Source organism: Gymnogyps californianus, chromosome Z (genome assembly GCF_018139145.2).
Source record: "Gymnogyps californianus isolate 813 chromosome Z, ASM1813914v2, whole genome shotgun sequence".
Taxonomy (NCBI): domain Eukaryota; kingdom Metazoa; phylum Chordata; class Aves; order Accipitriformes; family Cathartidae; genus Gymnogyps; species Gymnogyps californianus.
In genome coordinates this window covers 56,228,312-56,245,468 of record NC_059500.1, presented here as the reverse complement: position 1 = coordinate 56,245,468, position 17,157 = coordinate 56,228,312, and the positions used below count along the sequence as shown (strand labels likewise).

The following is a 17,157-nucleotide window of genomic DNA, read 5'->3' as shown; positions in this document are numbered from 1 at the left end:
CTATTCTGCCAAACATTTTGCCTATAACTTTGTAGACTATGTATTACAAAAGCAATTTTAAGTGAATGATTATGAGCCCAGCAAATATGTTTGTTTTCACAATACATTTCCATCTGCCTTTTTTGCCATAGTCATTCCGAGTTATTCTTAACAACTTAAAAGGTATAGCAATAAATAAAACAGCATTGCTAGAGATAGATACCTAAAAAAAGAGAAGACATTAAAAATAAATCAAAACCCCCAACAACTGACAAACAGTAATTCACAGCATTAAATGGGCCTCAGGAGCCCATATTTAAAGGACCCTAAAGCAGTATAAAAAAAAAACTCTTAAAAATTAGGAGTGCAAACATATACCTATTAAACAAAAATATCCTAACAATGTAAAATCGAAATAAATTATAAGTAAAGAAAATAAAATTAGGTCATAGTTCACTACATTGTGAAACTTAATACCAGCCATAATGGTGAATCATACCGACCAGCACATATCTCCATTCTGGAGGCCTTTACACCTTCTTTAACATCAGATTTGCAAACCTTCTACAATGTAACAAGATTTTTTTAATTGGGGTAAAACTTCTGAGACTAAAAAATCCAAACTGTCTTAAATCACAGAACAGTGATGCTGTTCCTCTGCAAGCAGTCTAGAGAAGGAAAGGAAGGGGGAGAGGAAGGAGGAAAGGAAAGGAAAGGAAAGGAAAGGAAAGGAAAGGAAAGGAAAGGAAGAGTAAAAGAAGAGGCAAGGTAAGGAAGAGGAAAGGAAGAAGAAAGGAAGACGAAGAGTAAAAGAATAGGAAATGAGAGGAGGAAAAAGGAAATGAGGGAAGGGAAGGGAAGGGAAGGGAAGGGAAGGGAAGGGAAGGGAAGGGAAGGGAAGGGAAGGGAAGGGAAGGGAAGGGAAGGGAAGGGAAGGGAAGGGAAGGGAAGGGAAGGGAAGGGAAGGGAAGGGAAGGGAAGGGAAGGGAAGGGTCACTTATTTTAGCTTATTGCTTATTCTATCTTTTTTCAAGATCTTGTGAGGATTGAAAATGTAGGTTACACCCTTGTAAGTATTAGGCAATCAACTTTTCAAAATCCCATTTTCTGTCATCATCAATAGATTAATTTTACCGCCAGGGTGCCCTTCCACCCCCACCCCCCACCCCCCAAAAGGTATTGGCAGTTGACTATTTTAAATAAATTTTACCTCAATATCCATTCTCACTAGAACCTTAAACAACATTATTCATTTATCTTACAAAACTACTAAAAAAATTGCCTTCACCTGAAAAATTTTTCTTTGCATTTTCCTGTAAATGAAAACATTTGTTAAAAATTCATCTATTAAAAGTTCACGCACCACTAAAAAAAAGGTTTCTGTACATTTGTTCCCATATTCACTCTTAAATTAAACAAATAAAATAAGGTAAGACAAAGGAAGGTTGAAGACTGTACAGGCTCGCAGGTAACCTTTTTCATCATTCTGCAAATTTCACTAAGTTTTGTAACTCTGATACTGGACACCACTTCAATCTTGCTTCCACAGTACAAAAGCAGCTTTCAAAAAAATGCTCATCGTGCCTTGTTGAACTGTCCAGGTGCATCAATGAAGCGTTCACATAGCTAACATATTTAATTCATAGCACCAAGCCGTTTGACCAGTCAGATAGGTTTCTAGTACCACACATGCACACTCACACTTCTTTACTGGTGTAACTATGATCCTACACAGATGTTTTATAAATCTGCTGTCTCAACATTAAAAAATAAGTACATCAAGTTTCTTTGTACATTCAAGTCACTTTCTAAGGCAAATTGTCTACTGTATGTACTCCCAACCGCTTTGGTATTTTGCTTCAGGTAATCGACAGTGGACATGGGTGTTCAAGCATGTGGACTGGTCAGTTCGGGCTGGAGTGAGTGGACTTTCACTGGGAGCATGCCTTAGACCAACAATTCTGCATGTTGAAAGAAAAGTTTTAGACTTCTGGATGGGGTGCAGACTATGTGCATACTTGGCCTATGATTGTTATGGTATGTCAGTATGCAGAGTTCAAATTAAAGTGGAAAACTGCCGATGAGTGTTTAGGTTGTATGTCCCTTCCTAGCCACATTCTGTTTCTTTTTATTTTCCAGCTAACTTAATTCTATAAAAAAAGAATCCCCCTTACGATAGCTCAGATGGATACAAATTCAAAACTATATTTTCATGTGAGAGCATAAGCACACTGCAGTAAGCGATACATCTATTGCCATGAGACTAATGCAGATCTAATTATTTGTTACTTTCTCCTCCTACCCCTCCCTCTCTTTCTCTCTCTTTGTGTTTCTTTAGATGGCAAATGCCTCTACCTGGCAGAAGTCAGGTGGGGTTGCTAGTGCATGGTTTCCAAACGTTCAGCAGAGATGAAACTGGATCTGTATTTTCGCAGTAATTTGAACCCTACTATGGGAATACTGTTATTTCCCTTAGCAATCAGCAAAGACTGAAAAATATTAGTGACTTGCATCACTGTGACACAGTATAGCATTTGGCAGGTATATAGTTCAGCAGTCGAAATAGATGGGTTGAATTTTTAGAAAAGGTGTTTTCAAACTGAAGAATTTCTGGAAACAAAGTTTAATCTTGTGGTGCATGGTCTCGTTCTTACAGTTCAATCTTGCATGCAGGAAAAGATTCATCTTGCATAACAACAGTGCTGCTGCTTGCCAAAACCATGATGTTGAGGTCCTGCTGTTTCTCATGGGTCTCTTGGTACCATTCCCTCATCACTTCTGAGTCATGGGTTGGGATTAAGGTCACCTGCAACACAAAACAGGAGAAGTCCTGAGGAACGGACAATGGAAACAGCTGATAAGAAAAACGTCTTTGTAAGAAGCCCTAGCCAACACGTGTCTTTCCCTTTTGGAAAGAGTGGGTCTTTATGCAATAAATACTTGAATAAATGGATGGATAAAAGGAAATAAACAAACCCGTAGGTAAGGTAAAATGACTGCAAAGAAGTAGTTTATCAAAATAAAACCTTGGTTTTGTAAGGTGCTGAGATGCAGCTTTCCAGAAAAGTAGCAGTCTGTAGTCTGCCATGATAGCTCTTCAGATTATGGCCGAATGTTTTGTTTACTTATTGACATGATGGAAAGGCACATGAAGTTTCCAAGTGTACGTGATTACCATATAAACCATGAAACATTCACTTTTCTTTCCTACTTACAGACTGCAACGTTTCCAAACTTGGATCATATATGGTATAGTAACAAGACGAAACAACCAAATGGCCCTGTAAACCAGCTCCAACTTGTTTTATTCATCAGCAACAGGTCAGAAATAGGGAAGCAGCTGAGTGCGGTGCAGCTCTGTGCTTCACTCGGGTGTCCTCTCACATCATCAGTGAAATGAGGTGCCCAGCCTGGGGCCCCATTCCCTGGCAGCCGACACCCACTCTAGAGACACTCTGGCTTCCCGTAGTTGCTTCCCGGAGAAGGTTAAATTTCCAGGTAGAGATACTAGTGAAGACCCTACCTGCATGTTACTCTCCCACTGTGCCTTGCCCTCCAGCAGGGAGTCCAGAACAGCCCTGCTTGGCTCCTCGGCTGCAGAATCGTTCCCGCTCACCACGTAGTAGGATGACCGCACCCTCTTGAAAAACTCAACGTCGACGTTCTTGCTGTTGCTGTGGTTGGGAATGTACACCAGATCCAAATACACCGGAGGTCCTGGAGGCACTGCTGTAGATTTTGCCACCTTAGTATTCCCAGGTCCTTTGGAAATCAAACAACAAAAGAATATATCACAGGCTCGTTAAAAACATGCATTTATTAATTACTGTTATAACTGCTGAGGTGAGATGTGTCCAATTATGGCATTACCCTCCTACATCTAATGACATGTTCCAGCTTTGTTGTATCCCAATTATGATTGCAATGGGAGGAAAACCCTGAATAACTGTATATAATACAATAAAAACTCACTACCACATAACCAAAAATTGACTGAACCTTTCCCATTAATATACTACTATTATCCAACAATTACTACGCAGGGCTGTGATTACCATTCAATAAATGGTGGTATTATTTTCCAGGTTAAGAAGTACAGCTTTTCGAAAGTCTCAGGTATGCACGATTGTCAAACCTAGGGTCACACAGGGATCCATGCAGATTTGAAGCAGTGCTGAGATTTGGGGTATCAGTGCATAGCAAGACATGGTAGCTGTTGATATGCTCAGACTGCCTTACAGGTGCATCAGGAAGCTACTACACGTGAGCAGAAAGAGGGTCAACGAGGAACTTGGGACAGAGAAACTTGTAAAGCAATTATTTCAGGAAACTGAGAACAAGTGTTTGTTTGCCTGCTAGACCCTTATTTGCATACACAAATTAGCCACTTTTCACAAAAAGTAGGGGGAAGCACGTTTTTGCTGCTGTACATAGTATAGTATTTGTTCTAAGAAGAGCTCCAGTCAAAAGGAAGTTCAAAGTTTGAACACTCACACTAAAAATACTACCCCCAAAAAAGTGGCTTTTGCTCTGCACTGCATCATGATGTGAACTGAAAATCAGGATTCAACCACTAATTTTATCCAGATGATCACCATTTATGTTCTATTAGCCTTCTCATGTTGTTACAGAGGATGAAGCTCGGTAAACAATTATCTGAGCAATACACTATTTAGGGTTACATACTGTAAGGCCAGCAAAGTCCATTACAGTTGTCTAGCATGTCCTGCCATTCATCATAGGGCAACAGGCCAAATAAGCATCATGATATGATACGAATTCCTGAATTAGAGAGTTTTTACTATTGGTTATGTTACAAAATCTTTTATCATCTTTTATCATAAAAAATCTGTGATACATCTTTCTGAATTGTGGATACCAACACTGGATAAAATATTAGATGTTACATTTTACACTTAAATGTCATTATCAAATAGAGCCTCGTCTTCTGCTCTAGTGTATACCTGAGAAGCATGCTTTAAGGAAGAAGAATCTCATATGGAGCTGAAGTGCTGGAGGAATGTACAGCATAAGGAACTATATTGCTGCTTTGAAACACATCTACTAACAGAGACAGGCAAACGATGGTGCAAGAAAGGAACAGTGGACCACTTGAAATGGGGAAGCTAAAGACAGTTGAATGCTGGTTTGTTTGTGCCGAATCCTAGACCTGTTCCTTGTAAAAAAGCTTTCAACAGAACGTCAGTCCTGACAACAGCAAAATCAAAGTATCCCTCAAACACTATCTAACAAAATCCACTGGAAACAACAGATTAGCACAATGCCTCCTTCAGTAATCTAATTCATATTTTATTACTACTTAGAATACACAACAGTCATTCAAAATAAGATTAATTTTCTGTACGTTTAGTCATCTCTGATGGCATAAGACTTTAACTGGATTATGTGATGTACATGCTTAGTTCACTGAAAGTGCTCTTACTACTGTTATAATTTTTTAAAATACTGCTTTTAAAATTAATCCAGCAAATAAGAGCATCCAACGGCCAATAGTACCTTTGCCTCCCACAATATTAAATTGCATTAATTTATGTCAAGAGAATTGTGCCTACTTGTTTCTTACAATGAATAAAGTGGTTCACTTTGCTACTGATTTCACTTCACCTACAGAAGTGGTACTTTTAATTCGATTAGTTGGTTAACAGTTTAGACAGCTAGTATTAAGTTCTTTATATTTTAGGTACTCTCTGAGCAAACTGACACATCAAATTTCTCAGATTACAAAAGTTAAATTAGTGAATTTCATGCATTTAAATGTAGTCTTTACGTGCTGGATTTATATTTAAAACCTGGACTTTCTTTGGGGATTTGCTACAAACCGCATTCTCAGCTGATATAAAGGCAAACTAACTTCACTGCAACAACTAAGAAAATCTTAACACTAGGGAACTGCTACTGTCTTTACCTGTGGTTGCAGTCTTTGCTGACTTGGATGTTGTTGTATTTGCTGCATTCTTGGTGTCCTTATCTTTCTCTTCCACTCGAGACTTTACTTCTGGATTAGAGATATTTTTGGTTGCCTTCTCCACAGAATCCTTCTTTTTTGGAGAAGCTGTTTTGGAAATTTTGTCTAAAGATTCTTTTATAGCTGGCTTTGGTGAAGCCACTTGTTTTGATTTACCATCACTTTTTTTAACAGGAGAAGACGACTTGGTCTTAGTACCCTGCTTTTTTGTCTTTGTCTTTTCTTTGAGGTCCTTCTTCAAAGGTTTACCTAAATTCTGATCAACAGGCAGAGCCTCTGGATCAACCATGGAAACATCAGGGTGCCTAGGGGAAGGGCTGCGATCCTGCATTGGGACAGGCGGTGGGTCAATGTGTTTGTACGTAATTGTCTTGTCCGTTGGAATGGTTTCTGACTCATCTTCCGAGTCAATGTTAGCATCTGCAGTGATGGAAGGACATTCCTCAGTCTCTGGGGGAACATCCGAATCAGTCTGAGATGGGGCAGACTCGCTCACGGATGTGGGAGGTGTTTCATCGCACTGCCGCCCTTGCTGCTTTCCTCCAGAAGGTGGCTGAGCTCCCCCGGATTGAGTTAATGGCTTCTCTTGATCTTGAGACTGTTCTTCACTTGCAAACCACTCAAGGGGGTTTGGGTTGATAAATGAGGGTGAAAGTTCAGTTTTGGGATGTTTATATTCGCAAGAGGACACAAGGCATAAGTCAACATCTTGACGGGATTCTGCTAACGATTTTCCTGGAGTGAAATGTGCACTCGCTTCATAGGAATAGCTAGTAGCTTCGGGTGATCTGGTAGCTCTCCCAGTTGTCTCAAACGAGTAATCTGTGGCTTCAGGTGAATGGGAGGCTTTCCCAGTTGTCTCATAGGAGTAAGCCATGGCCTCTGGTGACCTGGTGGTTCTCCCAGTTGTCCCATAGCAGTAGCTAATGGCTTCTGGTGACTTAGTGGTTGTCCCTGTTGTCTCGTAGGAGTAATCCATAGTATCGGGTGATCTAGTAGCTCTCCCAGTTCTCTCATAGGAATAATCTGTGGCCTCAGGTGATTTGGTGGTTTTCCCAATTATCTCATAGGAATAATCTGTGGCCTCAGGTGATTTGGTGGTTTTCCCTGTTATCTCATAGGAATAATCTGTGTCCCCAGGAGACCTAGTGGTTTTCCCTGTTGTCTCGTAGGAATAATCTGTGGCCTCTGGTGACCTGGTAGTTTTCCCTGTCATCTCATAAGAATAATCTGTGGCCTCAGATGACCTCATATTTTTTGCAATTATCTCATAGGAATAATCTGTGGCCTCAGGTGACCTAGTAGTTTTCCTGGCTGTCTCATAGGAATAATCTGTGGCCTGAGGTGATCTAGTAGATTTTCCAGCTGCCTCACAGGAGTAGCTAATATCCTCTGGTGACCTAGTAGTCTTCTCTGTGGCCTCATAAGAATAACTAAGTTCTTCTGGTGACCTGCTGCTTTTCTCTGAATCTTCTTTTTCTGGGCTGAGTGAAGGTTCTGGACTGTGCTTTGTTAGGGGTTCCTGGTAACCAAATGCTTTGACAGAGGACACTTGCAGTGACAATGAAGGTGCGTGACTAGCTGACACCGCTTCTGTGATTGCAGGAGGTGAATCCGGAAAACTAGGAGAGTACAGAGGAGAAGATTCCCTTGGAGTTAATGGAGATAGGTCAGACTTTGGTGACAACTTTTCTCCTAGGCTCTGCACCTTTTCTGAGGTAAAAGAAGAATGTAGTGACACATCTCTGGGTGGAACAGCACCTGAAAAGGTTTCCTCTGGCAGTGGTGAAGTTACCTGGGAAGGTGTATGAGCTGATGAACTTGAGGATGAAGCTTCAATTTGAGAAACTGAAATAATTTCTGAAATATCTTTCTCCTGAGAGTAAGATGACTGCTCCACAGGGGAAATCTTCCGTGCAAAAGTAGGCTCCTGTATATCTGAAGGGCTATAATCTACTTCTGTCGGTCCATTTTCAGATATATGGTGTATATTAGTGCCTACAGTAGGATATTCTGGAGATTGCCTACTAAAGTCCATTGCTAAAGACTGCTCAGGGGAATCCTGACCAAATTCTACTGACATAGTTGACTGCTCAGGAGATCTGTGATCATGTACCGGCGTTCTTGATTTTGCAGTTTTAGGTGAGAAATCTGGTGGAGAAATTGACATGGGCCTTGGGCACTCTTCCTTAGATGGAGACATTTCTGTTTCCTGAAAAGTTGTTGGTGTTTGTACAACTGACACTGAAAGGGAATCATCAACTTCGGTAGAATGGGGAGATCCAACCTCAGCATGCAAAGAAGGAGATACATCATCAGTGGTTGGTTCTGGAAATGAACTAGTAGCAACAGATGCTGTAGAGACAGAAGCTACTCCTTCTATATGGGAGTAGGTGTCCTCTGCTACAACTTCATCAACGGGAGTTGCAGACTTGTCAGAAACAGTGCCTTCAGAAATTGACATTTTGGTATCTTCTTTTAAAGAACCGAACTGACTGATATCTATTTGAGTAGGTGAGAGATCACCTGCTAACTTCCGCTCATCCAAGACCAGTGAAGACTGGGAGCTGCTGGGTTCTGTATCCTCCATTTTCCTTTCTAGGCTGAAGCTTTCCTTAATTACCATAAACTCCATGCTTTTTTCATCTTGTTTTTCTTGGAAAAGGCCCACAGAGCTGGCTTCAGAAGCTGGGCTCATCTGAACAGGTGATTTTTCTTTTTCAGGTTTCCCCTCAGAAGGACTTCCATAATCTCTGGTGGGAGACTTTAAATCAGCACTCAAAAATGTATCATAAGTGGTCTCTGAACCTATCAGTGGTGGACTCCGTAGAGGCGAGAGAACCTTTTCAATAGGAGATTCTGAATCTGGCACAGGCTCATCCATAGGGCTTATTCTGGGTTTTGCAGACTCATCTTTGACTTCACTGAATTCAAAGCTAACAGGAGCTTCTGCTGACTTTTCACTGGTTTCAGAGGGAAGCTGACTGGACTTTTCATCAGTGGGAGACTGATAATAAGGTGTATGGCCAGCACTACCAGCGGCAGACTGTGAGGGAGATGCTACTTCTAATGTTTTATCTTCAGGGCTTGCACAGTGCTCTTCAGCAACTTCTTGACGTACATCAGGCAATGTAGCAACGGGGATAGGCTCAGATGAGACCTTGATCTCATTGGGAGTGAGCGAAAAGTTCACACTACGTTCACTCAATGGTGTTTTGGCAACAGGTGATGGAGGGGACAAACTGTCAGCTGGACTCTTGGCTGGACTACGTTTTCCACCAACATCTTCTTGATAGGGTTCTTTGATTTCTAATTTGGCAGTGCCTTGGATTTCACTTTCTTTTTGCCGGTATACATCTTGGAATGCAGATTTGCAGAATTTGTCTTCTTCTAATGAAGAAGGTGGTGAGATGGTGGAAGCTGAGGCATTATAGTCTTTACCTTCTGTGGCCTCTGTTTTGGATGCTTCAGATAATCCATTAAAAGCATCTGGAAGTGGAGAAAGTTTAGGTCTGCCAAACTCTTGAGAGTACAGTGATGTCTCATACTTGGTAATGTTCACATACTCCTGAGAGGGTGACTCGCTTTCCTCATTGTTAGTTTCGTCACTCATGACATCCCGGGGTGTCGACATTTCATCCATTGGAGTTGGTTCACTGGATATTTCGATGGTAGACTGTGTGTAACCTGAAGTAGCAGTGAATTCCTCAGGTTGATCTTCTCTATTTTCTTCATCAGAAACAGTGGCTTCACTTTCTGAACCACCAGGTAATGTCTCATCATGGATAGAAGAGCCTGGTTCAACTGCTGGAGACTGAGGCTCTGAGTGTTTTGTTGGTGTAATTATGAGTAGGCCATATTTATCTTCAACTTCAGCAGCTTCTGCAGCTTTGTCTACCACAGCCATCACATAATCTTCTTCAGCTTCTATTTTTTCAGTTTCCTCTTCATCTCTGATGTCTTCTGCTTTGTCTTCCTCATCTTCTTCAGTCTCTTCAGTTTCTGCCTTTTCTATTGCTTCTTCCCGGTCTTCCTCAGCCCGTTCATCTGATGCCTCATAATCTGCCTTTTCAATATACTTTTCATCTTTAATGTTAGCATCTGCTTCAGCCATTATTTCTTCTGAGCTTTCTTCAATTTTTCGTGGTTCCTCCATATATGGTTTTGTGGTGTCCAGTGGTGTCTTTTCTTCTTCGTCTTCACCTCGTTCTTCAGCTTCTTCTGTCTCTGCCTTTTCCTCATAATCTCCTGCTTCAGATGATTCTTCCAAGCCAGTTCCCTCATCTTCAAACTTTTCATTGTCATCAACCCTGTGCTTTTCCACAGGTTCCAATTCTTCGGGTGTCTGTTCACACTCACCCTCAGCCTCTGTGGTAGTTATGCCTTCATCAGAGGACTCAGCAGGTCCTTCATTATCTAATTTTTCTTTTTGTACTTCAAAGACCTCTTTTTGTACTGTGCCAGTGAGTTTCAGTTCATCCTCTATAAGTGCAACTTGAGGTTTTGTTTCTTTTATTGTTTCTACTTCTTCAGCTTTTAGTTCTTCAAAATCCTTTGTTAAATCCTCTGGTGAAGACATAAGAGATCTCTCCGCTTCAAGTTCGTTTCCACCGGCTGTAATTTCTGCAGCTGCTACAGCTGCTACAGTTGTGGCAGCGACTCCAACTGCTGCAAGGGCAGCTTGTGCTCCACTGACTTTGATCTCCTTCTTCACAGTCTTAACTTTTCCTTTTTCCTTTGGCTTTCCAGCAGGTACTGCTTCTTTTTTAGCAGGTTCCTCCTTCTTTTGTGGTTTAGGCTTTGCTGCTGGCTTTTTGGCTTCAGTCAAAGGAGTGGCTGTCTTCTTTGTTTCTTTAGGAACCTTTTTGATGTCCTTTTTGGCTTCTTTTTCTTCCTTCTTCTCTTCTTTTTTAACTTCTTTTTTAGCTTCCTTTGATGGAGCTTCTTTCTTTACTTCCTTCTTAGTTTCCTTCTTCTCTTCCTTTTTCACATCTTTTTTAACTTCTTTCTTGATCTCTTCTTTTTTGGGCTTTTCGTCTTTTTTGATGGGTGTTTTCTCCTCTTTTTTAGAAACCTCTTTCTTTGGTTTTTCTTTTTCCTCTTTCTTTTCTTCAGGTTTTGCTTTGACTTCCTTTTTCACTGGCTTCTCCTTTGACACTTTTGGTTTTACATCTGTAGTTTGTTTTTCAGGAGTTTCAGATTTTACTAATTGTTCTTCCTTACTTGCTGTGTCTTTTTCCGCCACTATAGGTTTGGTCTCCACTTTTGCTGGTTTCTCTTTTTTAATTGGAACTTTTTCTTTGCTTTCCAACTTCTGAGGCTTTTCTGGTGCTGGACTAGGCTTCGCAGGCTCTGGTGTTTCTTCTTTAGATTCTTTTCTGATAGGCTTGCTTGGTGGTGTCTTTGCAGCAGGCTTGAGACTCTCCTTGCTGTCTGTTCGTTGTTTCAACTTTGCTTGTTTCACAGCTGGACTAGCAATGTTCCCAGTTAGGTCTTTTTGTGTAACCATTGGTTGTTTAAGGAAGTCCAAGTGTTTGAGTTTTTCTAGTCCTTCTAGAATATTATATTGGGTGCTGTTTCCAGGAAACAGAACTCGGATTATTTTTTCTGCAGGATTAGCTGGATGCCACACAATCAGGGACGAGACAGAGGTGAAGTAGGATAATGGAATGTCTAGTTCTTGGCCATTCGGTAGCAGGAATTCAGCTTTATCTTTGTTAGTACCACTCCACTGCTGCATAAAATATTGCATTTCTTTGCTATTTTTGACAGGATTAAGCACATACATCTCAAGTTTACCAACCCCCATTTTCTGAAATAAAATGATGGGGTCAATGGTATTTCCCATATTTCTGAAAAGAGGTTCTGGCTTCATAGACAATTTATTTAAATACTGGAGAGTAAAACAAGCTTCTTCTACACTCCTTTTTACTCTAAAGTTAGGATCCAGGTTCTTGAGGTTCTCAGGTACATTAAGGAACACAACTCCTAAATCAGGTGAGATCAGATTTTTCATCCAGTCACTGTTGGTAGTAGACCCTTGGGACTGTTCCTCTTCTAGTTCGGCTATCTTTCGCTGAAGCATGCTATTGATTCCTGGCAGGTTGTCATCTCCGATGTGAGTGAGCAGAATGGAATCTACCCTGTCCAAGTGCCGGATAAGTTTCCAAAAGCAAGATTTTCTTTCGGATCCTCCATTGATAAGCATGTTGAATCCATTCACTGCAAACAATGCAGAGTCCCCTCTTCCCCCTGGGAAAATATAACAGCAGGGTTTGGAGAGTTTCAGGAAGCCTCCTGAGGTTGGAGGTTCCAAAATGTCAAAAGGTGATGGCACTTCTACTGATTCTGACAGATACTCTGTGAATTCAGAGAGTCCTTCCATTTCAGGCAATATGGAAGCTGAGTTGAGTTTAATGTTAATAAAGTCTTGAAGGTTGTGTCTGTCAAGGTTGGAGTTTTTCCAGTCCCCTTCCTCAGGGCAGAAAAGAGTTAGGCTGGCTTTGTTGGCAGGGTGCGTGGTGCTCAATAATTCGCCAATCTAGGGTTGTAAAACAAAAACACAAGAAAATGCATGTAAATTAATTTTTTAATGACAGTTAATGTCAGAACATAATATTTCCTGATCAGATAGATAAAACCTTTTGCATTTGCTTCTGCACTGGTTAGTACCCATCCTCGAAGCTAAAGGACCTGTTACCACAATTAGTTTACTACTGTATTTTTTTAAATACAAAGAAGGACCTTATTCCTGGTCCCTATTGCCCAAAGGACAACAGTACCCCAATGTTCCCCCTTCTCTCCTCCACCCTTTATAGGAGGATGGTACAAGCTTTTATATTGAGAAGGTATGAGGACTATGAGGCTAACGCTGCCAGAGCTGCCACTATCTCTATCATTGGCTCATGAGTCTTCCTGCTGCCCCAGTCCATCCAGAAGAGCCAGCCAAATACCTAAGGGACAAAGCACATCCTCCTAACAGGCAGAGAGTAACTACAACCCAGAGGAGGCCAGCATCCTCCCAGGGGCAGCCGCCTTCCTCACCCCTTCTCTCATGGGATATATTCCACCACACCATTGTTACTGCAGTTCCTTCTGCAGGCTGGCTCCTGAAAAGCCAGCACCGCTCCCAGATTAGCACAACTGACTGCAGGAGAGTTTTTCAGAACACTAAGAAATGAGTTATTGCTTCAGAAATGCAAACAGCTACAAGTTTTGTATTTCTGAAACTCCAGGGCTAAAGAAGGAGCCAGAAAAAATAGTGTTAGGGTTAAAAATGCTCTTATCATTATTTTGATCTTAAACTCATGGACCACAAACGTTGAAATCTAGAATAACTCCATTAGTTTTGACAGTATTTGATAAAATGCTAGTACCAAAACCAGCTGCTGAAATAAAGGCACAGAAAATAAGAAGTTCTATGCCATAGTACGATGAGCTGTTGTTCTCTTCCAGTCTGAACTAAAACCCAATATTTTATGGTCCCAGATTACTAGACAAACAAACATGAAAAAGTATGACATATTTTACACCTTCTCCCTGTTCCAGATACTTTCATTTGACTTTTTTTTAAACTGACAATTAGGTTAAATGTAGTCCATTTCCGCTCTATTTTCTCTTAACAAAGAGACCACCAAATTATGTAAACTTCTTCTTTAAAGAAGTAATTCAGACACAAAATGTCAGTGCAAAAGATGCCAGCACATCATCATGCAAAATACCACGACCTTCTTTGCAGAGACTCAATTTTTAGTTCAAGCTGTCAGAACAGTTTTCATAAAGATGCTATAGATTATGCAACAGCTGAACAATTTGAAAGTCTTGGACCACAAGCTGAATCAGCAGAAGAAATTAATATATAAAAAATTAATGATGTTTGATTGCATTAGATCTGTTTGGGCCTCTGTGTGTGTATGTCTCACTTCCTTTTTTTGTGTTAGATAATTTATTTTCAGCATTTACCAAAAATAAAACTCAACAAAGATGCAGTGGCTGTTATCAAAAAAAAAAAAAAAAAACAAAACCCAAACCCAAAAATCCAACCAATACCTAAATAAAGCAGAAAATAAACATTTTCTATCTTTCTTTGTCAGCCTTACTTACTATCCAAACCATTTGACAGGAGTATAAATAAATCTCACCCATATGTCAGACATGGCTTTGTCTGAAAAGGAGCAAGGGAAAAAACAAAGCAAAACAAAATAAAAGGACAAGAGGCTGAAAAGGACGAAAGATAAGGAAAATAGGAGAACCATTCCTGTTGTTTATTGCAGAAATAAGAAAACAGGGACAGTACAGACCACAGCTCTGAAATGGATTTAGGATCTCAAGTGTACTCCTTATGCTGTGTCTCTGATCAGGGTTGAAAACACATTATTAGGGAGAGACAAAGGTAGTAAAAGATCACTTCCTCTGGATGAATAAATCCAAGTCTGTTGCACACATAAGGAGATAGCAGACTGTTTCTCATGTAGGGCCAATTTTCTGGCTAGATAAAAAAATCATACGGTAATACACTGGGCTAATGAATATACGGGGCCAAGGTTTGGGGTTAGCCCTCTCCAGTTTATACTATAATGTATTTGGATTTCTGCTTCATACTCCTAAATTCTGACCTTCTTTCTCCTGAAAGCTGGCACGCATAATGCAGACAGTGTTAAGCCACTGGTAGCGCTGGCCAATGAAAAGTTGGAGAAAAATTATTCCAGACATAGATCATATCTGTTAGGAATAGCACGTTCAGGAATGCCCCAGAAAAGGCCTCAATGGATTTACATTTTAAATGGTGACACCAAGAATATTGACAGTTCCGCTGCTTATGCTATTTGACAACGCAGAGATGTAACTGCTCCTTCTCTTCTGTGGATTCAAAGTCACTCTGGGAACAAAGCAATATATCTGTGAACCTGATCATCTTTTCAAGCACTGAGAGACATCTGTTGAGGAATCCTCAAGTTTTAAAGGTGTCACAGCTGGTGATGGCAAACAGCAAGTTGGCTGCTCAGAGAAAACACAAGCTTGTTTCCTACCCTGGACCACAAAGGTAAAAAGAAAGGTTTTCCTCTGCTAGCTGTTGTTGCAGAGGCAGGGGAATGGGACATCTTCAATCTTCTGGCATGGGAGAAGTTGAAAACACCACTTTTAGGCATTGCCTGCAGGGAATTCTGCACACTAGCGATGGATTTCTAAATTAGACTTCGGAAGAGTGTCCCCCTGTCCTGGTTTTGGCTGGGACAGAGTTAACTCTCTTCTTAGTAGCTGGTACAGTGCTGTGTTTTGGATTTAGTTTGAAAATACTGTTGATAACACATGGATGTTTTAGTTGTTGCTAAGTAGCGCTTATCTTAAGCCAAGGACTTTTCAGTTTCCCATGTTCTGCCAGCAAGCAGGTGTGCAAGAAGCTGGGAGGGAGCATAGCCGGGGCAGCTGACCCCAACTAGCCAAAGGGGTATTCCATACCATGGAATGTCATGCCCAGTATAAAAACAGGGGGGAGTTGGCTGGGAGGCACAGATCGCTGCTTGGGCATCAGTCAGCGGGTGGTGAGGAATTGCATTGTGCATCACTGGGTTTTTTTCCTTTTTTTTTCCCCTCTTCTTTTTTTGTTATATTCCTTTTCATTACTACTACTATTATTATTATTATTATTATATTTCATTATTATTATTGTTAGTATTATATTTTACTTTAGTTATTAAACTGTTCTTATCTCAACCCACGAGTTCTGCCTTCTTTCGCGATTCTCCTCCCCATCCCACTGGGAGTGGGGCAGGGGGGAGGAGTGAGGGAGCAGCTGCGTGGTGCTTGGCTGCTGACTGGGATTAGGCCACAACACCCCCAAAGGGTATTTACTTATTTGTGAGCATGTTCCTTGACCATAGTTCAGGTTTGGTCCAGTGAAGTAAAAATGGGCAGAGGCCAGAAACACCAACTCTACACAGTACTCATCAAACCTTACAGGCTCATAGAATCATAGAATCATTTAGGTTGGAAAATACCCTTAAGATCATTGAGTCCAACCATAAACCTAACACTGCCAAGTCCAGCAGGGTTCGGACAGCACAGGTGTTCTTTCTTCTGATCATCACTTAGAAAACCACTAATCACTTTTTTCTAGCCCTTTTTTCTAACCTTTTTTCCAATTTGTAGACCACTTAAAAATTCCCTGGTAATGGGACCCTTTAAAAAATGTCGCATACACAGACTGCAGTATGACAAATGCAATCCTTCTTTGCTTTTGTGAAATCTTGTAGATGCAGTGAGAGGCCAAGGCTTCAGAAACAATAAGCTGGAAGCCAACTCTTTTGAAGAGCCATGCTGGCTGCCTGGTGAGCCTGCTGCCAGCCGCAGAGACAAGCCAAGTGAGCCTTACTCGTAGCCCATGGGAATACGCCCTGCATGCCCACCACTGCAGCAATCCCTTGGCATCTGTAACTCATGGCCAACCACCACCCCTCCGCTTTCCAGCCAACAGTTTCACTTCCTAATGGTAATGGTAGGATTTGCTCCTAGTTTTGCATGTAGTCATAAAGTAATTATGTGTCACTAATTAGCCAGAGATGCAAGGATCTTGGGTTTGCAATTTCATAGAAAAGTAACTCTGTGAACTGCTAATGAGTTTTAGGCATCATGCATGTTTCAGAGAGCAGGAATCCAGCTCTTTCCCCAACCCTACAACCATATGCTGAACAAAGAGGCTTTGAGAATAGGATCAAATGGATACAATAAGGTCACACTGGAGCTCATGCAAACTTTGCTTTTTCTGTGCTGAACTTTCAAATCTCACTCCACTGACATGCTCCTAATTAATTTTGGAAACTAAATTCCTAGGGATGTAGCCATATAGTTTATTTAAATATATACTTTACACAGCAGCCAAATTAAGTGTGACAGCTTGTTTACTATGGGTTCCTGCCCTATGGGAGCTTTCAGACACAGTACATTAAGCAAGACAGCAAAATAACAAGTCATGAAACAAACGGCATTAAATACTGGTATACTTCATACTTACCTTTCTGGTATGTAAAAATCACAAGGTTTACAGATTTCACCGGCCAGATTTTAAACACTACTACAAAGAAGCCGAGCAGGTAGGTGGTACAAAAAACTGCAGCTATTCCAACAGACAGCCTCTGTCTTATTTAATGTCACCTATTACTTAGCTGCCACCAGGCAAGAACCTGGTGTCAAGT

General features: G+C 40.9%; 1 protein-coding gene across 2 annotated transcripts in view; it reads right to left on the bottom strand.

The window, feature by feature from the left end:
• Positions 1–1,160: 1,160 nt before the first annotated feature.
• LOC127027183 (microtubule-associated protein 1B-like) overlaps positions 1,161–17,157 on the bottom strand; it is a 73,254-nt gene continuing 57,257 nt past the window's right edge. The window contains exons 5-8 of one of the 2 annotated variants that reach the window (XM_050912753.1): positions 7,366–12,506; positions 5,906–7,263; positions 3,503–3,741; positions 1,161–2,785 (exon numbers count right to left, since the gene is read on the bottom strand). In XM_050912753.1, the coding sequence (XP_050768710.1) occupies positions 2,630–2,785; positions 3,503–3,741; positions 5,906–7,263; positions 7,366–12,506 (6,894 nt within the window). In that variant the 3' untranslated portion in view covers positions 1,161–2,629. Of the gene's footprint in view, positions 2,786–3,502; positions 3,742–5,905; positions 12,507–17,157 lie in introns of both variants that reach the window. The other variant, XM_050912752.1, reaches the window with a different exon arrangement.